The sequence below is a fragment of the Panthera pardus genome, unplaced genomic scaffold (genome assembly GCF_024362965.1).
Source record: "Panthera pardus isolate Hobbes unplaced genomic scaffold, ASM2436296v1 HiC_scaffold_21, whole genome shotgun sequence".
In the NCBI taxonomy this organism is placed as follows: Eukaryota; Metazoa; Chordata; class Mammalia; order Carnivora; family Felidae; genus Panthera; species Panthera pardus.
Genome location: NW_026526777.1, coordinates 9532027 through 9556795, shown reverse-complemented (window position 1 = coordinate 9556795; position 24769 = coordinate 9532027). Strand labels below are relative to the sequence as shown.

Genomic DNA, 24769 nt, shown 5'->3' with positions numbered 1-24769 from the left:
CATTGACGTTTCCTAAATAGTTTAGGAGCCGTGGAATTGTTTTGGGCAGAGGAGTGACATAATTTCACATTTGTTTAACAAGACCGCTGTGACTGCCATGTTGAAAATAGACCAGAGCAGCAGAGCAGAAGTATTAGCAAGCATACTAGTTTAGGACACTAGTGCAGCAATCCAGGAGAGCCAGCTGTAGCTTGGATCAGGGTAGTGGCGATGGAGGTGATGGATGGGCAGGAGTTGAATTCTAGATAGATATTGATGACATCAACAGGATTTGCCAATAGTTAGTAAGTGGAAGGTGCGAGAGTGGTCAAGAGTGACTCCAGGGTTGTTGGCAGGTGGGCCAGGGGGTATATGGAGCCCAGGAGAGCAATCCAGGCTGGAGATAGAAATTTGGAAGTTGTCAGCATGTAGATGGTACTTACAGCCATGAGACTGGATTCACCAAGATGGAAAAGAGAGGAGGGCCAAAGACTGAGACCTGGGGCCCTCCGAAGGTAGAAGGTTGAGACATGAAGCAGAACCAGCAAAGGATGGTGAGGAAGAGCTAGCGAGACACAAGGAGAAACGAGAGTTGTGTGTGTGCTCCATGTTCTAACCACCACGTCCTGGGCAAAGACACAAAGACAAACACGACTTCGTCTTCCCTGCCTAATGGAAGAGTCAGAGCTTTGCACCCTGAAATTCCACTGTGGGTGGGTCTGGAGATGGGTGTGGCATGTCAGCCACAGTGAGGCCACACCTTGTTACTTCTGAGAATGATTTTACACACACACACACACACACACACACACACACACACACCAGTCAACTGTGCTTGGCTCTTCTGATTAATTGTTTGAGTGAATGTTTTACTTTATTTCCTCTTTTGTCTCTGAGAGGCAATCAGTTGCCAAGCCACAGTAGATCTACCTTTGCAGTATCTCTTCTTTGTGGCCCTTCCTCTCCATTCTCAGCCACCAGCCTAGATGAAAGCTTCACTAAAGATCACCTAGAATGTTGCAAAAGCTCCAGAGCATCCTGGTTCCCTCCCTTTGGTTCTCTAATTCTTCTTCATACATCACATTTCTTCCTGGCTCATCATCTCTCGCTGAAAAGTCCCACCACCCCTGGGATGAAGCCCAGTGCTCAAGGCCATTATTAAAGGCACTTCTTCCCAGACTGACACTGCCTTGCCCAACCAGCCTTGTCTCCACTCTTCCCAGGTGGTCCCTCTGGTTCCTGGGCACTCCATGTTCATGCTTAATGCCACACATTTGTCCATGACGGAAACTCCCGCCAAGGTGTGCCCTTCTTTGTTCCTCACAGCTCAAATTCCATTTCCTCCCCAAACCCTCCCCCTATAGCCTGCACAGATGTCCATGTTTCTGACTTCCTGTATCACTCCAAGTCTGTGTCATTAATTTTTGTGTGTAGGTATATTATGGCATGAACAGTCACTAAATACATTTGTAGTCACCAGTTCATTCATTTTATTTGTGTGTGGCTTGTCTGCCTCCCCCCAAAGGATAAACATGGTGTTAAATATGGTGCAATTGTAATAATGGAATACATGAATGGTAGATAATAGTTTTTTTAAAGGTGAGGGAAAATATAAAGTATAAAACTGTGATAAAACACTTTGTTATATACAAGCTGTATATAAGACAAGCATGAAAATGATTTAAATAAAATATTCCTTTGACAAAAATGTATTAAGATCTACTATCTGCCAACAATGTGCTAAACACTAATGATCCAAAAATAAGTCACAGTCCCAAGCCTCAAGGAAAGCATAATCTAATGGAGAAAGCAGACACATAAACAAACAATTATAATATAACCTGGGACCTGTAAAGAGCTGGATATATCCAGGAGAGCTTGGAAGAGAAGGCTTCCTGGAGGAGGTGACGCATGTAATGATTCTCAAAAAAGAGTACTTAGGTCCAGTGAGACTTTAGCAGGGGAGAGAGAGCTTCAGGCAGTGGGCATGGCATGAGCAAAAGGAAGAGGGGAAGAACAGCATGGCATGTTGGGGTGGGGAGGCCAGACCATGGAGAACCATATATTAAGAAACGTGAATCTTACCATGTAGATGATGCCATTGATGCCCATTCAGAGGAAACTTTGAAGGGTGTAGAAAGGACAGAATCATGTCTGCATGTGGGAACACCAATGCAGCTAAAAGATGAATTTGAAAGGGATTGGGGTTGAATGCAGAGAGGCCCAGCTGTGGCCCCTTACCAGTAGACCAGGTGGGAGATGCTAAGGGTGTGAATTAAATGACGGCAGTGAGAACTGGAGAAAAGGAGATAAATTCAAACATCACGTATGGAGCAAAATTCACAGGATGCAGTGATGCGGTAGCTGAGACAGTCTAGGAAAGAGCATAGGAAGATGGCCCTTATTTCTGGCCTCGAAGGCTGGGTGAGTAGTGGGTCACCCGCTGCAGCAGACATGGGAGAAGGGGCCAAGTGTATGCTAGAGGTGGTGAGTTCACTTTGACCATGTAGAATTTGAAGCGCCTCAAGCATTCATTTAAAGTAGTTCTCTAAAAGAGAGAGTGACTCCACGGTACTATCACTCCTGAAATTCATCAGGCACTTCTTTGAAAACCATTATCAAACTGGTTTATCAGCTATATAAACCAATCATGCATTGTATAGGCATAACTCTTTTGGGAGGAAAAAAAAAAGCCACTACCTTAGAATGTGCATTAGTACCTATCTTTCATAAAAGAAATAAAACTATGATATTTTTGGAAAAGAAACCTAGTCCCTATTCACTAGATTGAAGTCATAGTGAATTTTGGCTACTTCCAAAATCAAACCCTCCCTGGGGCTGTGGGAGAGAACATGCCTCAGACCCAAAGGATTTCCAATAGAGCAGTGGCCAAAGTCACAGCAATGTGGATGGATGGGGTACGTAGCCTCCCAAGGTCACTGCACCCATTGGCTAAACTCAGCCATGTCCCTTTGTTTCCATGTGATGAATAAGAAGCTTGTTTCTCTATTCCACAGGATCTTCCAAGAAAAGGGTATCTTCCTTCTCTCCCAAGACAGACACAAGAGTAGAGCCTTATTATATTATCTCTGTTTGCGGAACATCCGGGACCAAACTAAGCTTTGTAAATTTCTCACTTGACTGACCTCTAGACCCTGGGCTTAAGTCTGTTCACGTAGCTCTGGGCAGGAAGATGGGGGCAAAAATAGGAACTGTGAAGACACTATAGACAAAGTATCTTAATCAACCAGCAAGATAGCCAGTCTTTAAAAGGACAGTGTTATAACAGAATCAAAAACCAAATTCCCTAGCCAATATGCCACAGTTGGCACAGTGTCTAAGTACAGTTTTACACTGCTGAGAATACGTGTCCTCTAGTCCCACAAAAGAACCCCAAACAGGTCTCGTCACTGTAACCTAAACGGAGATCAGAGTTGAGGCAACACAGGAAGTAAATGCCTGGTGACTTAATAACTGTCTCCACACTTTGGCTGGAGGCAAGAAGCTGACTCCAATCTGGCCATTTCATAAACCCAATAAGCAGATTGGGCTTCACCTGACCTCTGACCCATATATGAATATGTCCTGCTCAAATAACACTTACTCCCTTTTGTACAGTAAGAAATGGCCACAGCATTTTCGGTGAGCTACTCCTTGGCTCAGCTACAACCAGCATGTGCAGCAAAACGGTATCTCTCTGACTTTCTATTTGAGGTCATTTCTTCTTCTTCATTTCTGCCAATCATGATACACTGCAGTTACTCCCGGCAGCTACCAAGGGCATGCAGACAAGAGAAAAGGTTCTTGCAGCTGTGCGCTCACTTCCTCTCCAGGAAGCCACACTGGAAGTGCTGTGGAGGCCAGCCAGAGGCAGTAGTTAGTGTCTCAATGTCCCTGCGTGACAGTAAAAGATGCTGAGACATTTCAGCATCAACTTGACAGTGGAGCTCTCTCTTAAGCCATTTGTATAAAGCCCTGTAGGATCTTCTGTCACTTCATAAGAGGAAGAACTTAGCTGATGAGTGGAGCATCTCTTTTATTTCTTTAATTATTACATTCCTCTGGGGCTCCTGGGTGGCTCAGTGGTTTGAGCATCTAACTCTTGGTTTTGGCTCAGGTCATGATCCCAGGGTTGTGGGATCAAGCCCTGTGTCAGACTCCTCACTGAGCATTGAGTCTGCTTAAGATTCTGTTTCTAGAGGTGCCTGGGTGGTTGGTTGGTTAAGTTGGTTAAGCATCCAACTTTGGCTCAGGTCTTAATCTTGCAGTTTGTGAGTTCGAGCCCCACGTCTGGCTTTGTGCTGACAGCTCAGAGCCTGGAGTCTGCTTCAGGTTCTGTATCCCCCTCTTTCTCTGCCCCTCCCCCACTTGCATTCTGTCTCTCTCTCTCAAAAGTAAATAAACATTAAAAATTTTTTTAAAAAATTCTCTCTCCCTCTGCCTTTCACTAAAAAAAAAAAAAAAAAAAAAAAAAAAATCTTCTCATATTACTAAGAATCATTCCTAGTCCCAGCAGTGGATATATGGAGAATGCACACTCAGGCTCTGCCGACTTAATTTCTGCTTCTGTTTGGATTCAATCCAGCTCCTGGTGGCTGCTCTGGGAGCTGCAAGCAGATGGACAGCCAGAGTCCCCTCCACTCTGACTTTCTCCAGAACCATGTAAGGGTACTTGGGGAAGTGATATGGTATAGTGGTCAAAAGCACAAACCCTGGAGTCAAATAACTCCTAACTCCACCTCTTACAATCTGTAGACCCCACATTATGGGCCTTAACATCTTTAAACCTCTATCCTCTCATGTGTAAAATGGAAATAAAAGTTCATTTATCTTGTGGGATATTTTGAGCATTAACTGAGATAACATAGTTAAAGTACTTAGCACAGTGGTTGAAATAGAGCAGCATTCAATAAGTATCAGCTGTGACAATGATGGTGGTGGTGATGATGATGATGATGAGCTGGGGGAAGAGACATGGGCTAAAGTCAGGGGTACCCAAGAGAAGTAGCAAAGTGCCCAGAATGGCAGGTTCACTAAACTAAGCAATTAATGGGGTGCCTGGGTGGCCCAATCAGTTGAGCATCTGACTCTTGGTTTCAGCTCAGGTCATGATCTCATGACCCGTGGGTCTGGGCCCCACATTGGGCTCTGCATGGCAACGTGAAGGCTGCTTGGGATTCTCTGCCTCCCTTTCTCTCTGCGCCTCCCGTCCTTGCACTCTCTCTCCCTGGCTCGCTCTCTTTTCTCTCTCTCTCTCAAACATAAATGAACATTAAAATAATCTTTAAAAAAATAAAATAAAGTTAGCAATTAGACTTCCAGTCTGGACCTGAAGTCAATGGGACAATAGCACTTTAGAGACTATGTATGCCAGCCTACAGCACAATGTTTGCTTTGAGGTGGTTTCCAGAAGGTGACCATTATCTCCTTGTGTATCAGTTGCTATGTCTGTTTTCCAAGTGCTGGATTGGCCAATGATTGGAATTTAAGCAACCCTCTTTGTTGAGTAGAAATTCTACGACTGTGATTTTCTGGGAAATTTGTGTAACACTTAACTCTGCCTCTTTTTGCCCTCCTTTCCACCTGATGCTTCCTTTCAAGTACATCAAACCGTAACCACTTCTTCCCAACAAACAAACTTTGCACACACTCATACTTCCCAAGAAAGTTGTTCTTGCAATGGAATGACTCTAAATAGCTGATTACAATTCCACCATCCCAAATAGTTGATACCTCTTTGTGGGGCTCACAAATGCCTCTTTGAGCTTCCCGTTGCCAGTTAAACCAGCTATGATTTTATTTAACTTTTTGGTATTTTTTTTTATCTTTGTGTTATTTCGATTTGTCCCCTATCTCATCCCAAAGCAGCACAGCATAGAACTTTCTGACCTGAATTCCCCTCTGAGCTTCCCATTTTGACCAAGTTGACTGTGTTAGTAAGTGTTGGGCACGTCTCCATCTTTTGAAAAATTCATACAGCCTCTTCTTTTCTTGTGCATCTCTTCTGCTTTGCCAGGTCAAGCTGGGAACTACCTGACTTGAGGGAAGGGAGAGTAAAAGCCATCAGTGACTCAGATGGGGTGAGCTACCCTTGGTACGGGAACACCACAGAAACTGTGACCCTGGTTGGTCCCACCAACAAGATCTCCAGGTTCTCCGTCAGCATGAATGACAACTTCTACCCAAGTGTGACGTGGGCAGTGCCAGTGAGTGACAGCAATGTGCCACTGCTCACAAGGATCAAGAGGGACCAAAGTTTCACTACCTGGCTGGTGGCCATGAACACCACCACGAAGGAGAAGATCATTCTGCAGACCATCAAGTGGAGGATGAGGGTGGACATTGAGGTGGACCCTCTTCAGCTCTTGGGGCAACGGGCCCGGCTAGTGGGCAGGACTCAGCAGGAGCAGCCCCGGATCCTGAGCCGGATGGAGCCCATCCCCCCTAATGCACTAGTGAAACCCAATGCCAACGATGCCCAGGTCCTCATGTGGAGACCCAAACGAGGGCCACCTCTGGTTGTGATCCCTCCTAAGTAGAAGCAGACTGGCCTGACTGTGTGTGGAGCACATGACGCTGAGACACGCAGTGAGGCTGCCAGGGGTGGCAGGAGCCAAACTGAGTTTCTGAGCCAAAGCAGACCTCTCGGTTTGCCAGCCTTTGCAGCCACTTGTGAAGAGTAGGGCTGCTTCTTGGGTGGTAGAACCATAATCCTTAGGAAAATTCCCTTCCTTTTAGGAATAAAGAAATCGCTGATTTGACAGACTTGCTGTGATTACCATGCAAGTAGCCATATTTTGGAGCTGACCAGGATGATTCTTTTATCTGAACTATTGACCATTGCTTTCCTGCGAGATGCAGGGGATGGAAACAAAATTAAACAGTGCCTGTGGCAAATGCTGCTTCCCAACCAATTAGAAGTGGGAGTGAAAACATCCACACCAGGTGTTTGTAAGACAGACAGTCCCACTGTCTGACTGGAGGGTGCTGGGGATGGGGGTGGAATGAAAGTCAGGTGGTGAAGAGAATGGGGAGAGAAAGAAATAAGTTGTTATTACAAATTAATACCTGTGAATTTATTGGTAGACCATCAGCTCTTCAACATACTCAGTGGAATGAAAGGCACACTTAAAAAAAAACGAGAGATAGAGTGATATGGGCTCCCTTCTGGAGAGCCTCCTTGGAACTGTCCAAGGTCCTGATGTGAACAGACAGATGGAGACTCTCAATGGTTCCATCTACCCACTTCTTTCCAAAATCTGATCGTTCAGAGTATTCCTTAATCACAATATTTGGATAGATAGTTCCTGTATTCTACAGTAGCTATGGTATTTGGGGCCTTTGCCATGTTTTTAGTGAAACCTTAATTGCAATTTTGTTTACAGCTGCCTATTCTGTTCCCCGTTTCCAGCCCTAAATTTACAAAAAGATAATTGTTTCTAAACCATGGAATCCATGTAGAATTTCAAGAACATTTTAACAAATACGAATACTATTTTCATTCCTTTTGTTGTTTTTTTTTTTTTAGTTTCTGAATGATGTGAACATACAGAATGCACATATGTATACACATGCACGCATTCAAACATACACGTCAGGATGGAGTCAGCATAACTAACACATTTGCCAGCAGTGCCTACCTATGTACTTGAAGCCCAGTACATACGCTTTTTATCTATATATGTTTATTTTAGCTCAATTTCACAGAAGCTCAACTTTAACTGCATGAGCATTTGTGAGAAAGTGCTTCATAATGCTTAACTTCAGAGCTCTTTAATGAAAATATGAGCTGCTCACATTAAGCAAGACTCTATGGCTGAGATCCAACCATCAAGGATGAGAGACCATATTTCCTTTAGCTAGGCCAATCTCAAACATTTTAAAGAGTTTCTAGTCTTTACAGTAAGAATTTTTCCAGCTCTTCTAGCTTCCATCACCCAAATCCCCCAAGCAAAATAATTATAAAACTGCCACAGTGTCATTGTGGATTTTATGGATGGATACCGGCAGCCTAATTTCAGAGGTGAAAGAGTTGAGGGTCAGAGTAATTATTACAGTCCTATGGTTGGCTCCAATGAGATCTTCTCCCAGAGTCTAAGAATGGAGAAGGAAAAGCAAGAGGACTTTTTAAATTATTTTTATTAAAAATGCAATTAAGTCTAATTTCTTTCAGGTTCTAGTCTCAGGGGATGGTGCTTATTTACAAGAGAGGGTTAACAGATCCACTTGAAATCATGTAGTGTTAACCTCACACCCCAACCACCAGCTACTGTCTTATAGATTAGTTATTGATGGCAAGCTGAGCTATTTATAACAGCACATTAATGACACATCAGTGACTCACAAGAGACCTGGAGACATTCCATTTAAAAATAATTCAGCTGTTATGTCTGTCCTTCCCATGCTTCCTTGTTTTTTAAGGGAGCTCCAAAGAACGCCATGGCTGAAATAAAGCTGCTTATTTTTCACTCTGATGTTCAAAACAACTTTTCCCTCTAAATGAATTACATGTCAACCTTATGGGATGCTAAGACACTGATCCTAGAATCTAACCCCCATGGCCCTATCCTAAGAAAACCTAATATTTAAAAACCAACATTGTACCAAACAGCTGGTAAAAATGATCACTTAATTACAAGATCCTATACAAAGTTTCTGTTTTTAAATTCCCCTTGCCCATCCATTAAAACAAGATGACTTCCACAATCACGTTTACATATAATGTAACTTTTTCAAGGGCATAGCTGTATAAAGCCAAGGGTAGCATACTTAACTAGACTTGCTCCTGCTGAAAATTCACACTATTCAGAGTTTGAAAAGAAATGACCTGGCCAGTTTTCTGGAAAATTATGTAATACCAAAATGAGAAAAATAGAGGGGAAAGTGCTTATAAAAGTTAAAAGCCCTTGGGCAAATATACATTATGATTATTGTTGGTGATACCATTCAAGCTCTGCAGTTGGGTCTCTTGGTTCTGGAATGAGCCTGGCAGAATGCTCCATTGCCCTGCAGCCAATTATTTTAAAGTTATAGTGGTTTTACAAGGAAACAATCCCTTCTTTTTCTCTGATCCTTAGATCATTACCTTTCAGCTTAGTCAGGATATTGTCAAATAAAAGGCTCTCCAACAAGAGAGAATTCACCTTGAAATCTCTACTGGGGTCACATCTTCCCACCCGGCTTTTCTTCCCCTGAGACTCCCTGGGTCTGATACCAGATGCCATCAGTTTAGAGAAGTTCACTCAGTGCCTTGATCAGGTTTTAGTCGGGAGGTGTCAGGACTATACTTGGATTCCGAACATGCACATACGCAATGGTTTCTGGTGACACCAGAGTTTTTGATTCCCGTGTGGAAAAGACTGTTTTGTCAGGTCATAGATCTTAAATGTAGTCACCTTTGAGATCCTTTCTTCCACGATCTCATGGAAACTGAGAGTTAAATTAGCTCATCTATTCAGGGTCAGAGACCTAATTAGCAGCAGAGCCAAGAGAAGAGCCTGGGTCCCCTAAATCTCATAGCACAGCATGGTCACACTTACCTGACACCCACAGTCCTCTCCTCGTTTCCATCCCTGAACCATTTACCTTTGTAGCACTAGAGACCATTAAATTCATCCTTTAAAAAATAGGGTGAAATCTTCGTTACAGTTATGTCAAAAACTGAATGTTCCAGATTCCCTTTTATCCATGACAGCTGTTTCAAGATTGAGCTCTTAATCTGGGCCCTTTGCAGCATGGATTTTATATTCCCAGGTCAGTGCTTTAGTGCACAGCACATGAGAAGGCTGGAGGCTGGTCCTCACTCCACCTACCATTCCATGGGCCTTTAATAACTCTCTGTCCCTGGTACTAGGAATGATATCTCAGAGGTCAAAATCATGTTCTAAGCAACAATTCTGAGCAGTAAAATAAAAGAATTATGATTTGTAGAGTATTTTACCAAAGGCTTCCACATGCGTTTTCTCATCCCCAGATAGTCTTAGGAGGAGTGCAATATTGTTGGTATTATTATCCCCATTTTACAGAAAATCCATTGAGATCCAGAGGGGTTAAGTGACTCATCCATAGGCACACAAACAGAAAATGTCAGGAGCTGGGGTTTGAACTGGGCCGTTGGGCTCCAAATCCCATGCTAGGACACTCCTGCGCGGCCTCCCCAGATGTTCCCTGTCTGGAGGGCACAAAAGACAAGGAAGCAAAGGAGAAAGCAAGTCACTTTCACCCACAGTCATGTAGTCTCTACCAGCTACTAAGTGGATGTATTAAAAATCAGAGAACTAACACTGTTTTCTAATGCAGAGAACCTTGTAATCTCCAGGGAGATTGGCCCAGAAAAATGCCTGTCAGGGGCTGCAGTGTGGGTGAGCTGGCTGTCAGTCGGTAGCTCTCGGCACGGCACTGGTAATTAGTAGAGGAGGAAATCTGCTCTCCTGGTCCCAGAACCCCTTAAACACCATAAGCACAAAAGGAGGAGGAAAGCAGGCATCCTGCAGTAAGGGTCCCAGCTGAGCAAGGGCCTGCCACCCACCATCCCTCAACACGGCAGGAACAGCCCGTGGGGTGGAGGCAGCGGAGACAATGGCTTTCCGAGCTCCGGTTGGCACATTGGACGATCTTGTTAGAATGGAGGGCACAATTAAACATTACCAGAGCCAGCTCCCGACTGAGTTGCAAAGAAAGATGTAAACACACACACACACACACACAGACCCACTACACTCACACGCTCCTCGAGCTGAAAAGAAAATTAATCAAAAACCCAATGAACGCCTGAACTCTATAATTAAGCCTAAATGATCCTCAGATAGAAAGGGAGCTGAGTGAGCAAGCTCGGTGCACAAAGATATTTTTACCCCGGAGTCTTATTGCCATTAATTTCTTTTGAGATCTTGAGTACATCTGGTTCCAGTTTCCCTGGTAGGACATCTGCCTATGGAAGACCTTCAGGAGAGTTGCCAGCTCAGTGGCAAGGTTATTGGGCTGTTCCTCCAACACTTTTATGGGAACGCATCTGGGGAGGTGAGTGCCATTGCCCTCCTCGGTCAGCCGTGCTCCCTCCCATAATGGATCGTACCACTGACCTCAGTCCCGCTAACAATTCCTCTGAGGTGTACACGACTTCACGGTTTACAAAGGGCTTTTGAGGTCCTTTACATAGAGTAAAAAACATCTCTGTTGAAGATAGGAAATCTGAGGACTGGCCTTACCTTTCTGTCTTTATGATTATTAACAACAATGACTCCCGTTTGATTAGTATGCTACAGTTTACACAGCACGGACCCAAAGATTGTGTCGTTTAGTCTCAACAACCCTATAAGATCTGCTTTATAACCCCATTTTGCAGATGAGGGAGTTGAGGAGAAAGGTCATGTGAGCTGTCCAAGGTCCTTAATATGAGTCATGCTCTGAGGACTTTGAGCTTCAGTCTTCTGGCTCCACACCTTCACTCCATTTCCACGGAACCTTCTCTCCCTCATTAAACACAAGCAGTGTTCTCTGCTTCTCCGGTCACTGCTATTCCTCGGGCAGGACTGACTAACAAGGAGAGAGAGTCTTTGCAGAGTTGCCCTGATTGATCCCTGGATCCAGTTTGACAAGACAGATCAGCTCTCCTGAGGAGTCTGGGTTCAACTCTCCCAGGCTCTGTGCCTTCAGGTGATTAGGGAGGTTCGTCTGGGTGCTCTGAGGTTGGAGGCCAGAGCCCAGGACCTCAGCATGACTTGAGATTCAGCTGGTGAAATAGCCCTTGAGCAAATCATTTCATTCACCCGGGCTTCAGTTTCCTCCTCTGTTAACTGAGCCACTAATACAATCAGCCGACATCACAAGTCAGGAAGGACAGTGGGATGATGTCTGGAAACACTCCAAAATGTCTCACGTGCTTCCTGATGTAAGCTTATTGTCACATCAGTAGAATCACGGGGCCCAGTGCTTGTTGCAGGATCTTAATTAAGTTCTATCTACTTGGAAGCCCATTTTCCCATTTCAGGGAAACCCAGGCTCCCTGCCAAGTAAGCCTGGCTCAGTGGAGGGTGGTGGGCTTTGAGCTCCCCCTGTCCTCAGACGCTTTGCTGCAGAGACCTGGACCCTGGCAGTCAAGAAAGGAAAGGACACCACTGTGTAGCCGTGTAGAAAGCAGCTCTGGGCAGAGTTTGTAGCTGCAACTCTAAGTTGCAACTCCAAGAAGCCTTTGGTAGGAAAAGGAGGCTGAATATCAGATCTGGGCCAGACTTGAAATCCCAGCACACTTTGCCACCTAAGCCGCCTAGAGAAGCCAGCCAGGGACAGCTGCGTTGTTTTTGTCATGAATTCAGGCAAGAGATACAGAGGCAGAAAATAATAATAATTTTACACACACACACACACACACACACACACACACACACACACCTTTTTGTGGGTTTCCACTAATACAGAGGGGGAAAATAATGATATATATTATATATAATTATATATCTATAGTGTGTGTGTTGGGGCAGGGGGAATCTCCCAGTGGCCTGTCTCTACACAGTTTCTGATGCCGCAGATCTTGGCCGGGACTCCACAGTTTGCAGGTCGCATTATGGATTTGACCCTCAAAGTACTCATAGAAGGAGGAAATACTTCTTCAAATATTGCATCATCCCCGCCCCCCCCCCAGGCTGTCCCACCACACTGCAGGCATATTTGGTCATGGCCCCTCTCTCTGCCCCCCCTGCCTGCTGTGGCCCCATCGCACACGGCCCCACCTGGATCAGTCATACAGCTTGCCTCAGGACTGCTGCCCAAGGTGCCTTGTCCCCACAAATCACTGTGCCCCCCCTCCCAGCTGGGCCCACCGCCACAGGCTGAGGAGAGGTCATTTTGTCCAGCTGGGGAGTGGTCCAGAAGAGAGCCCGCTAGCTCCTCTCACCAAGATAAATATGAAGCCAGGCCGCTGGGCGGCGGGCCACACGGCCACACACAGGAGCCTCTCCTCTGCCTCCGGGCTCCCATTGGTTCTTGGCTAACCCAGAAAACGTGTCTCAGTCCTTAAAACCGCTGTGTCCTGGGTCAGAAAGCCCGAGAGAAGGGAAAATAGACACCAGAATTACAGCAATGAGGGCCCCAGCTGCCCCTGGATCTCCCTGGGGACCGGGAGGGGCTCTGACAGTGCGCGTGACATATTCAAACGGCAAGACGGCTGCACGGGGGGCTGGTCTCAGGCCAGCTGAGGCCCAGTGTCTCTGGGAACAGGCAGGAGAAAGGAAGGAAGACAGAATGCTTTGCCTCAGGCCAGGCCAGGGATGCAGGGGAACCAACCAAAGCGCCCAGGGTGTGAAATCTCAGAAGGCCCTTAATGCCAGTTTGTGCAAAGACCAGCACTGCACTTGGTGCGAGTGAAACCCCCCCCCCCCCACCGCCAGTGTCCACTCTGGACACCTGGCTTGTCTCGCCTGGGTCCCAGCCCCGCTCTCTGCCACCTTCTATGCGTGGTTTTCTTCCCAGGAAGGGTGGGTGAGGGCGGCTACCGTGAGATCCCTCTGGATACCCATTCTTCCAGCAAGTATTTATACAGAGCGTGTACTGTGCGTCAGGAGGAACAGAGCCCAGAGGGAGACGATGCTGGCAGAAGGCTCTGGGCGCCACTCATTGTCCCCCTTTGGGAACCCCACAACACAAGTAACACCAGAAGTTTAACAAGGGGCCCCCTAGTCTGCCCGCGAGGGGAAGCTGCCTTTCCGGCCCCAAGACTCGGTGACGGTGGGTGAGGTGACAAGGCAGCATTCTGTCAAGTCGTCTGATCTCTTCCGAGGAAAGGCACTGGGGGAAGCCCTCCAGCCGCATCCATACACACGCAGGCACTGGTGGGGGAAGACACCGCTGGTTCTCTCCCCATCTGCTCTTGTCCCTTCACCCTCACCCTTCAAACCAATTCGAATATTCCTCACAGACATGATGCAATGAGATGTTAATTGGAAAAATAACAGGAAGGATAATACATGCGCTTCAGGCTGAGAACTATTTCATTAAACTGGGCTTTGAAAGCAAGACAGCCAATTAAATTATTTCCCACTTCACTCCCTCACGTACCAGAAACCATAGAAAGCTATTACTTCTAATTAATTAGAAAAGAAAGAAGGACTCCGCATATGCATATCAGATGAACAGGGACCCGGGCGCTACACCACGTTCTCTCTTCGCATACAGTGCGCATGCGTCTACGAACGCACCCACAAGTGTGCGCGTGCACACTCACACACACGCATCAGGGACTAAGACTCGTCCACCGTCTCACCTGAAGAGTTTCATGGGTCTTCTGAAAACACCAAAAATAAAAACACCTGCCCCCAAGAGTCACTCACAAAATCAAAACAAAGGAAAATGCCTTCTTTGGGCACCTTCATCAGAAAGGAAATAGGGAGAGAATAAGCAGCTCTAAACTCAGATTCCAAACCTCCCGCACCACAAAGCGACTTGTCTGTTGTCCTCTTCAGGAAAGGAGGAGGCATTTCCCAAGCCAGCTCCCTCTTTCAAAGGCTCAGGAGGGGCTCACAGACTAGGGGTCCTCAGACCTCCGAGGCATACTTTTGAATTGACTTTGTTATTATGCAGGTCACATGCAGGGCACCCTCACTTTTCCATCTGTGAAAAGGGAAGAAGGCCTGTTCTCAGTGCCATAGTCACCCCCCTCAACGTTTTTCAGCTTGTGAGAACACATTGGCAGAGAGCCCTGAGCTTCCTGTGCCTTGCCTTGGGGAAACAGAGAGACAAAGCTCAACCACGCAGCTAAAATATTTCCTGTATAAAAACTATGCTAAGCCAAAGTCACCCTTACTGTATCGCAAGTTTAATACAGTTAACATAATATGAATATTATAATAATGACTATAATGGTCATAAAAGCAGTCGTCACAATGATGTGACTTTTGCACACAGGAATCTCTCCAGTATGGTCCATGAGCAGCGGACAGACTCGGAGGTTGTGACAAGGCTTCTGCATGAGCCCACATGAGCCCCATCCTCCCCCCTCACCCACCATACCTGACATTCTGTCCCACGCAAGACATCAAGGGCTGGCAGAGTCAGTGCCTCTGACCATTTGCTTATTGCAAGAAAGGGAACTGGCATTCGCCGACACTAGAGCATGGCAGTTCTTTCAGAGTATAGGGTTTATGGAGGAACCATTTCTAGAATGGCTTTGTAGGCTATTAAGTCCCCCCATTTGTATGTATGATGAGGTCGTTTGCAAACTTCAAACAATTGGAACAAGTTTATTTGACAACAATCTATGTAAGAATTTCAGGTTTGTTTTCTTCCTGAAATTGAAACCACGCATACACTCTGAAAATGCAACAGTGTTCATCTGTTATCATAAAAACTTGTTCTGCCATTCAGGGAAGAAAGGGGAGGATGCCTGGTGCTTGGGTTTACCTTGGAGCAACTCCTTCCATGCATTCAAAACTATTCTTTTTATTCGAAAGACTTAGTTCACCCACTTCTGCTTTGGGACCTCAACTGTTATATAAAGCAATAGATAGAAATACCCACACACACACAAAAATAGTGGTAGCAAGTTGTTTTTTTCTTTAAAGAAAAACCTATTGCCAACTTCGAGTAGTGTAGACCTACACTCAAGAAGTTTTAGTGCGGCTGAAGTGTGCACCCGTGCACAGGAGGAATACGGGGTAAGCCACGGGGTCCTGATGAATCCTGTGCCTTCAGATGCTGAAACACAAGGCCACAGGGTGGGGCCCTGGAATTCCCAACCATTTCTTTAGATCCCTTTATGCCTTGATAGTGGTTACGCCGATGGATGATCTAGAATCCTTTAATATTGTTTTCGTTTTTAATCATTTTTCAAGACCCACATAAGTGCCATAGACCATCTCTGCAGAGAAATACATAAGTAAATAAGTCCCAATAATTTTGCATCGAATTTCAGGGTCATTGTCCCCTTAAAATCTATTTATAAAGCCTCGATTATAAACATCGACCTGTAAGGAATGACATTCTTTAGTCACTGTCTTAATGCCCATTTTATTTACATGTTTTTATGTCCACATACAGGTTACCTAGTAGGACAAGGCACGTCCATCAAGCAGAACCACATGGCAGAGACTAAAGAGGAGGATGGGGCCATGGCTGGTGGCTCTAAAAGCTGAAGACCTGGACAGCTGATTTCCCATTAAAACGAATGCCATCCTATGTGTCTCCTTGCCACCCTCCCATCCCGTGACCTGTACCCCCTTCTGCCCCACCATATGCCATGCAGTGCTCCCCATGGACTGGCTGAGCTGGCTGCTTGGCTCTCAGCAGGCTGTGCTCAAGTGGGAGCTTTACGGGCTGTATCGTTTTGTGTGGCAGGATTGGGTCCATCCAGATCTCAAGTCCATCCCCAACCCTGAAGTTGAAGCTGCCCGGGGAGAAGAGCTGGTCAGCCTGGACTTAGACACCTAAAATGGCTCAGCCTTGATTCTCAAACTCCACCTTCCCTCCCTACACTTTTGGGTGGGAAACAGCAAGAATGTGTATCTCCCTTTTTCCTCCCGTCTCCACATGGGTGGCCAATGTTGATACTCTCTCGAGATTTCTCTGACCCTTGGAGCCAGGGCCAAAGCAGTCCTGCTTCCCCTGCACCACCAGGCTGGGTGTCTTCAGGTGACCAAGGGCAAAGTGTATGTCAGCAGAATCAGTGGGGTGAGGGGAGAACCACCCTTGGAGGGCAAAAATGGTGTGCATTGTTTTATTTGTTGGTTTATTGATCAGCTTGCTTACTGGTTGATTGAATTATGAAATGTTATTTGTTATACAGCAGAAAATCCACTCCCACCTTTGAAGCATCCAGCCCCAGAATTTGTCTTCTTGGCCTCATAGAGCACAGTGAGTTACTCCTCTCTGAAGCCACAGAAAGCAGGGTGGGGGGAGGGGAATTCTCTCTGTGCCCACTTTCACCCCAACTAGATTTTCAGCCAGAAATGGGATCTGAAACCACCAGCTAGTGAGGTCACAAAGCCACACAAATCAGCAGAGGCTCAACTGTCCACATACAAGCTCCTAGCATCCCACCATCTCCTCCCCTTTGTAACAGCCCTGCTTTCCTGCTCTGTGTGCGCAGGTGGGGGGTGGCCAGTCATCTGCAGCCTGGCCACCTCAAAACTAGACTTATTTTTCTGCTCTGGTGCCACTTTCTGAATGCCACATGCACACTAGAGATGCCTGAGGAGCATCCATACCTGGTCCCCTCCCCAACTCATTACAGCAGCATCTGGGGATAGAGCCTGGGAGCAGGTGTTTTTAAAGGCAGGATGATCCCAATGCAAGGCTAGGGTTGAAAAGCAGTTCTAGTGTTTGTGTTTTTCCTTCCTTCGTCCCTCCCACCCACCCACATCCTTTATCCTCTGCTTCCAAGCTTCCTGCCGCAGCAAGAAAGGGAGCAGCCACTGGAGAATGAGAATTCTCTTCCCATTTCTCCAGCCCCTCCTCCTCAGTGAACCTTACCCATCAGGTCAACCAACCTGAGCAGTTCCCTGCAGAGTTAACAGATCTTACCATTTGTACCTCGAGGCTGGTGCCTGCACCCAGCCGGGGGGCACTCAAACGATTTCCAGCTTTTCTAGGAACAGAAGCAGAAATCTACTCCGCTCTGAATTCTCTCTCCACCTCCCCCAGCCTCCCCAATTCCAAAGGTTTAAAGGGCACTTGGGTGACATTTATGTCTCCAAATTCCAACCCTGATGGGAAGGTCCATGCTCGGTCTTTATAACCCAAGTCTTGGCCATGTCTGCAGAGCCACCTGAATTGAATGAGGGTCTACTGGTAACAGAGGAAAGAGTCTCATTGCCCCGAGCCAGTTCTTTCCCCAACAGTCAGTAGGCATCCAAATCCCAAAGGGCTGAGAAGAGACATCTCACCCTTTACACTTACAAGACCTCCACTGCTGAGTGTGAGTAAATGCATGTGTGAATGCGTATACGTATGCTGCGTAGAAACCATCGAGGTCCATAGAGATGTACTACGTTCATAATGGGCCCGGGTGAATTCCATATTAGATACAAACACAAGAATGTTGTAACATATACAAATTGTTACACACACACACACACACACACACACACAGCCTCAGGAAACCTGTGATGTGGGAGGAGTTTTTTTTAGTACTCGATCTCCCCCATCTGAGCGATTTCCTGGGGCAAGTACTATTTCACACTTACCCTCCCCACTGCCCAGCCTGTCTCCTCCTGTGCTCTCTCCCTCCATGCCTTCTTTTCCCATTAATCAGAATGTCCCTGCCCCATGTCCCATCTCTCAGGGTCCTACTCTCTGATAGGTGACAGACAGTTCAGTCAGTGGGTGCTAAAGAGTTGAGTGTTACCCCTCCCAGGTGACATTCATGTTTTAATTGGGGCTACAGATAAATGCCTTAATCTGAAGGAGTGGCTCTAATGGTGGGACTTTCGGGCACAGCAGTGGGCCAGTAAGGGAGAGTATTTTTTAACCGGGGGAGCTTTTTAGCGCCCCCCAAACCGTACCTATCTCTAAGATCAACCCTTCATAAGTACATGAGCACAAGCAAACACACTTACCTACATACACTTTCCAGAATTTTGAGACCCCTCTCTTGTATTGGCCCAAACTTTACAAATGGGAAAAAAAAAAAAAAGAAGGAGGAGGGGGAGGAGGAAGAGAAACAACTAAATTTATTTAAACCTCACTGGGAAATGTAGCCTGTTTTTCCACTGGCCACCAGCCGTCAGGCTCACCCCACCGCCCGTGTGCATCTCCCTTCTGTTCCTTCTCTTTTCTGGGGCGGCCTATCAAGTTCATTTACTCAGAAGTGTCCTCCCTGTGCCCGGCCCCCCAACAAGTGTATTCCCTTCCTTCATTGTTCCCCGCTTGGAATTGTGCTGTTTTTCGGTGTTGTCTGGACAAAGAGCAGGTTAAAAGCATGAGCATGTGTGTATTGCTTGGGTATTCTGCTACAGTTTGGAGAAAAAAGCCACCCGAGGAAGAGACGGACGTTGGCTCTGCAGAGTGCCTTAAAAATGACTTTAATTAGGAAATTCTGAGTCGTCAGTCTTTGGATGTTACATAAACTCAAACAGATGTTGCATTTCACTTCTCTGGGATTAAAAAAACAGTTAAATACAGTACGTATTCAACAACAACAAAGTCTCTTTTCTCTTTAATTTGGTCATTAAAGATGCAGCGGCTGGTTTTCTGAAAAGCCTGTTGGAAAGGCCCCAGAACAAGCAGCTCAGGGACATACAGACAGCAGATGCAGGAATCCAACCCACTAGGACAACTGGTGGGCTGAGGCCAACTTAGTGCTGCGAACTGGGGACCAGAGAACATTCTAGAAACCCAGAGGGCAAGCCTTGTCCTTCCATACCCTGGCCACCACCACTCCTCTCTAGAGCACCCTTTGGCCAGTTTCTGGCCAGTAATTTTTCTTTAGCTTAACACTCGCTATCTAGGATTCTACTAAAAGAAGATGATTGGAAAAGTCGATGCCCCCGGGAGTAGTCAAGCCTTCCAGGACCTTGCCTTCTCTCCTTCGGGGTGTTTCTTAATGGTCAGACCTTATCTGGGCAACAGTGGGAAGTGCAGGTGGGAGGGAGATCTTGATGTGTACATGGATTCTGAAAACTCTTTGGGGTGGGAAGGAAGTGAGGACCACCTCTCTTCCAGCTCCAGCCTGCCAGAGCCCCCTCCTGCCTCTCCCGCCTCAACCTCACCCTGCATTTCTGCCGGAAGCCAGCACCTGACTGTTAAATGCTCGGGGTCATCCAGCTAATAGCTGTTCTCTCCATTGGACTTTTTGCTCAAATCTGTCATGGCTGTTTTCTACAAGAGATGTGGCCCTTTTGAAGAAACAGCAGTTTTAAGGGGGCTAGGAGTCAAAAATTTACATTCTCTCTCTCTCTCTCTCTCTCACACACACACACACACACACACACACCATTTAAAAGAGGAAGAGCAAGAAGGAGATCCAGATACTCAGATAAAAAGTGGTAAATAGTACTTTCCACTACCAGCAAAAAAAAAAAAACGGTCTATCATGCATCTCACGGGGTGAGGGAGCACATTTTTAAACATATCTATTTATAACTAGGACACCCCACCATCACCATGTGAACCAAGCAGCACATGTCCAATTCTATAGGAAGCATATTTCAAAAAAGGGACATTTCAGAAAACGCGATTCCTGCCTCTTCTCCATTAAAAAGCGTGATCTGAGGTACACCATCTGTGAAAGAGCAATTGGCACTTTTTTCCTAAATTCACTTATTTTAGGGAATAAACAACGCCCTGGCGATGGCTGAACACCGTGCGGGCGTGTGTGTGTGCACGCTCACACGCGCATGTAGTAAGCTCAAATGTATGAATGAGGGTTTGGAGCCTAGTGACAGTTGAGGCAAACTGAAAAAAAGTGGCATTTCTTTCTCACTAAAAGAAAGTGTAAAATTCTATAACGGTATGGAAAAGGAAACAAGGATGTATTTGGTTCTTTAAACACACACACACACACACACACACACAGAAACTTGGGGGAGCAAAGACAGAACATTCAAATAAAAGCTATAATTTACCTTTGTGAAGAAATGGTGCAACCTACGTAACCAACCTAGAGTACTAATATGGTCACATTTCTTTTATTTTTCAGATTAATTTCTTGAATTTTCTTAGGGCCTGTCACAGAGTTCAGTAACCCCTTCTTGGGCCTCCTCAGCGCACCCACCCCCGATTTCTCAAGAACCCTGTGTCCTGAACTCATCCCATAGAGAGCCGAAGCACCAAGCAGAAAGAACAGGGTCGTATTAATCCATTCCCAACTTCCCTTCCCACTAGCTGAGGGAAGAAGGCAGCTCACAGCTGCCAGGATACCCAAGACACAAGTTGTCAGCTTGGCACAGCTTTGGGCACCATACTCGGCTCAGTCATTGTTCTCAAAGAAAAACGATGCCAAGGGGCTGGGATGGAAGGCCCTTCCAAAATCAGTCCCATGTTGTGCTGAAACCACGCTCCTCACAAATTTCTAAGCCTCTATGTTAAACCCAGCTCAACAGCCTAAAGCCCTGTCCCCCCCACCCACCCAGGTCGGTGACCTTGTCACTCTTCCTGCTCTGAGCCCAGCTCTGGGTCCCTTGCAGATCCCAACGGGTGTCCCAACTTCAAACCTGGGGAATGGGAATTGGCTCCCATTTCCCATCCTATGGAAAGGCCCAGGTGCCCTGTGCAAGTTGACCCACTTCTGCTATGCCCCATCTCTGAAGCCTCCATTTTGCACAAGGAGACCACTGGAGTGGTCTGCAGAACAAGAGAGTTCTTATTTCAACAAATACTAAGTGACCAGCATATACCAGACACTATTCTAGATGGTGAGCATTCCTCAGAACAACACAGACAAAATCCCATCCCTCCTAGAACTGCCATTTCAGTGGAGGGAGAGAGAGAGAGAATGGGCATCATGAATAAGGAAATTATACATTATGTGGTGAGAGGTACGATGGGAGGGGAAAAGAACAGGTAGGGGGATCAAGAATTCTGGAAGACCAGCTTCCAGGTGCTTTTCTGTCTGGGCCATATACCAAGAAACAGCTGTCAGTTGCACTTACTAAGAAAACAGTAATTAGGGCCTCTCCCATTTAATCTCTGCATCAACAGGCATCCTGGGACATGTAAGCCTTGAGGACCACACTTCACACATTCTGAAGCAGTCTCAGGTTGACCGTCTCCTATCTGGAGCGACGCACGAAGCCGTCATTCACCACTGCTAAGAAAGGTTGACTCCCAAGGGCCACATGGCCACTAAGTGTCAGGGTGTGAACTCCAAGGAGGCTCTCTTGACTCCACAGTATGATTTTCCCGATGCCCTGGCAATGAGCACAGGATGTGAAGCCAGAAGACCCCAAATGGAGACCCAGCATTCCTAGGCACACAGCACCTCACCAAGTGCCCTGCAAATAGGAGATAAGACTGGGTGCAAAATTACATTCTCAGTCATAAGGCGTGGTGTCAGTGACACTTTTGGGCAACTCCACAGGCTGCCTCAACACTCCACTTACCTACTATCTGTGTGATTCATTAAGTAAATAAATATAATTAAAAGGAGTTATTTTTCCAGCATGCTGCACGCAGCTCCCAAAGCAATCCTTACTCAACGTTGGAAAAATTAAAACAGTATATATTTTCTGTCTGTAAACCAATTATCTGATTCAAATCGGATTCGAAGCAAGCCCGCTTCTCAGGTATTCTACGAAAGCACGTGCACAGCCACACTGAACGTGCTGGGGAAACTCTGGAGCACGGTCCTTGTTAGGAACTTTCAAGCACTCCATGTGGAGAAAAGGACAGTCCTGTGACAGATCCCCGGGGTGTGGGTGTGGCTGTGAACCACCAATGGATTTACTGTTCCATTCCCGGCCTGTGGTTTCCCTTTTTATCTCAGCCATTGGAGAACACCCACTGTGGAACAGAAAGAAAGTGTCACAGTGGCATGAAAGGCAGCTGGTACTGAGCCCATCAGTCTAAGCTAGTAAATAGGACTGAATTCAGCTTCTGGGAAAGCTGAGACGATGCAAAGTACAGGCAGGAAGGTGCTGTGCCCTGTGTCCCCCGCACCCCCTCCCCCTGGCCAAAAGGCATATGTCGAAGGGCTATGCCCCAAGTGATGGTACTTGGAGACTTTGGGGTGTAACTAGGTTTGGGGGGTATTTGGTCTTGCAGAGGTGATCAGGCTTGGATGACGTCATGGGGAAGGAGCCTTTACGAAGGGATGAAAAGACCCTAGCTCTCTCACTTGTGTGTTTTCTCTCTCCTCTCTCTCAATCTCTCTCTCCCTTTCTCTCTCTTTCTGTCTCTCTCCCCATCATGTAAGGAAACCAGGAAGAAGTCCCTCATTAGAACCCCACCATGCGGGCACCCGGCCTTGGACTTCCAGCCTCCAGAGCCATGAGAAATAAATGTGTGTTGTTTAAGCCATTCAGTTTGTGGTGTTCCTAAGACAAGAGGGATTCTCTCTTTTCTGAAGCGGTTCACAGCGCCGCCAGGTGCTGCCCGCGCTCCTCTCCCCAGGGTCAGGATGAGAGACTTTAGAACAACAACGGAGACAGTAAGTAACCTTGTCGCCCACCCTCCCGGCCTGGAGGGTGCACACAAGTGTCCTTTCCCGGCTTCTACAGCTCCTCACCATCAAGATTCCACGGCAAGTTGGACAAAACCACCCAAAAGACAAAGATGCGTGATACGTCCAGGGTCAAAATGGAGGAAGCGGGCAAGTCTCGTGCTGATGGGGCAGGACAGAGAAGGAACCTCGACACAGGGTGAAACAAATCTCAGAATAAATAAGAGGCATGGGGGGAGATGCTAGAATGATGACGATCAGGGTTTCCAAACTGAAAATTCACGTCCAGAGCCTGACACAGACGCAAAATAGTCTATCCACAAGGTTCCGGAACTTGGGTGTGTCCCCACCCAGCAGTGCAATCTGAAGTGTAGTGATGGTTCGCTCTAGTGAGATGATCTACCTTGAGGTGACGGGAGCCAATTATTTTCCTACCACGGAGGAAAGACAGAGAGAAATGGGCTCCAACCAGAGCTATAGGGATCCTTTGTTAAGATTCTGAGAGAGTGAAAAATGGTATTTGGTGGGGAATTTTTCTTCTCTTCCTAACACCCCTCTCCCACCCCAGATAGAGGGGTCCATAAGGCAGCTGCAAACACAGCAGGCTGGAGAGTTTGTCCCTGGGCGATTCTTTCTTTCTTTTTTTTTTTTTTTTTTTTAGCTTATTTATTTATTTTAAGAGGCGGGGGGTGGGTAGGGACAGAGGATCCAAAGCGGGCTCCATGTTGTCAGCACAGAGCCCGACACAGGGCTCAAACTCAAAAACCATGAGATCATGACCTGAGCCAAAGTCGGACGCTCAACCGACTGAGCCACCCAGGTGCCCCTGTCCCTGGACGATTCTGAGTTGACTTTGGCTATTTCTTCTGAATTCACAGTATTAAGCTGATGGCTAAGAGGACCCCCCCCCAAAATCCCATGTCTTTAAGAGAGGTCCCCCCACCCCAGGAGAAGCAGTGCCTTTTAGGAGAAAATGGAACTCGGATGGCGAGTCTGGGACGCTGAGTCGCTTGGGAACGAGACAGCCTGGGATCCCAGGGGCATGGGGGGCCACTGCCAAAACAGCAGATAAAACACCAACAAAGCTGACCAGGGACCCCAGCTTCCCTCTAGTGAAAGATCTCCCTGCTGGTGAGTTCAGACAGGCAGAAGCCAGAGACTGAACAAGGACGTGCTTCTATCTCCGTTGAACACCTCTCTTGCCAAATCACGCTAGGAAAATACTGCCTGTGGGGAGGCAGCCCCTGCGAGGACAGGGAGGGGGGCCCATCCAGGTGAGCAAACCTCCTGGGAGGGTCTACTTTGTGTGGACATGAAGAGGACCCTAGTGCCAAGTCCCCAGGTGAGCCTGAGAAGAAGCCTATGACCAGAGTCTGGGAGGGGGATGTGGCCTCTGTGAAAGAGGACAGGGGCCCCAGAGTTAAGGGAGCAGGGGCTTGGAAACCAAGCAAAGGAGTTTCCCAGTGATTCCTCCTGCAATCCACAGCGGCCATGCAGCACCCCTCAGCAGAAGTACAAGATGAACCTCCCTTCAGTCCAACTATTCGGCCCTCAGAAACCCCCATTTCTTCATTATTTATCCAACAAACGTGCAGGGCACCCCTGCTTTGTGCCAGGCACTGCTTTAGGTGTGGGAGACCCAGCAGGGGGCAAGGCAGGCAAAACTCTGCTTTCGGTAGCTTACATTCTAGATGGAGGCTGGGG

The 24769-nt window shown here is 46.8% G+C and overlaps 1 protein-coding gene and 1 long non-coding RNA gene across 2 annotated transcripts in view; both read left to right on the top strand.

Annotated features, from left to right (window-relative positions):
• FAM78B (family with sequence similarity 78 member B) overlaps window positions 1–7483 on the top strand; it is a 79258-nt gene extending 71775 nt beyond the window's left edge. The window contains exon 2 of the mRNA XM_053908952.1: window positions 5996–7483. Coding sequence (XP_053764927.1) covers window positions 5996–6518 — 523 coding nt within the window. The 3' untranslated portion in view covers window positions 6519–7483. The remainder of the gene's footprint in view (window positions 1–5995) is intronic.
• A 6869-nt stretch (window positions 7484–14352) lies between these two features.
• Window positions 14353–16144, top strand: LOC128778819 (uncharacterized). The gene is made up of 2 exons (XR_008424541.1): window positions 14353–15626; window positions 16009–16144. It is a non-coding gene; the product is annotated as an uncharacterized LOC128778819 (long non-coding RNA).
• Window positions 16145–24769: the final 8625 nt, after the last annotated feature.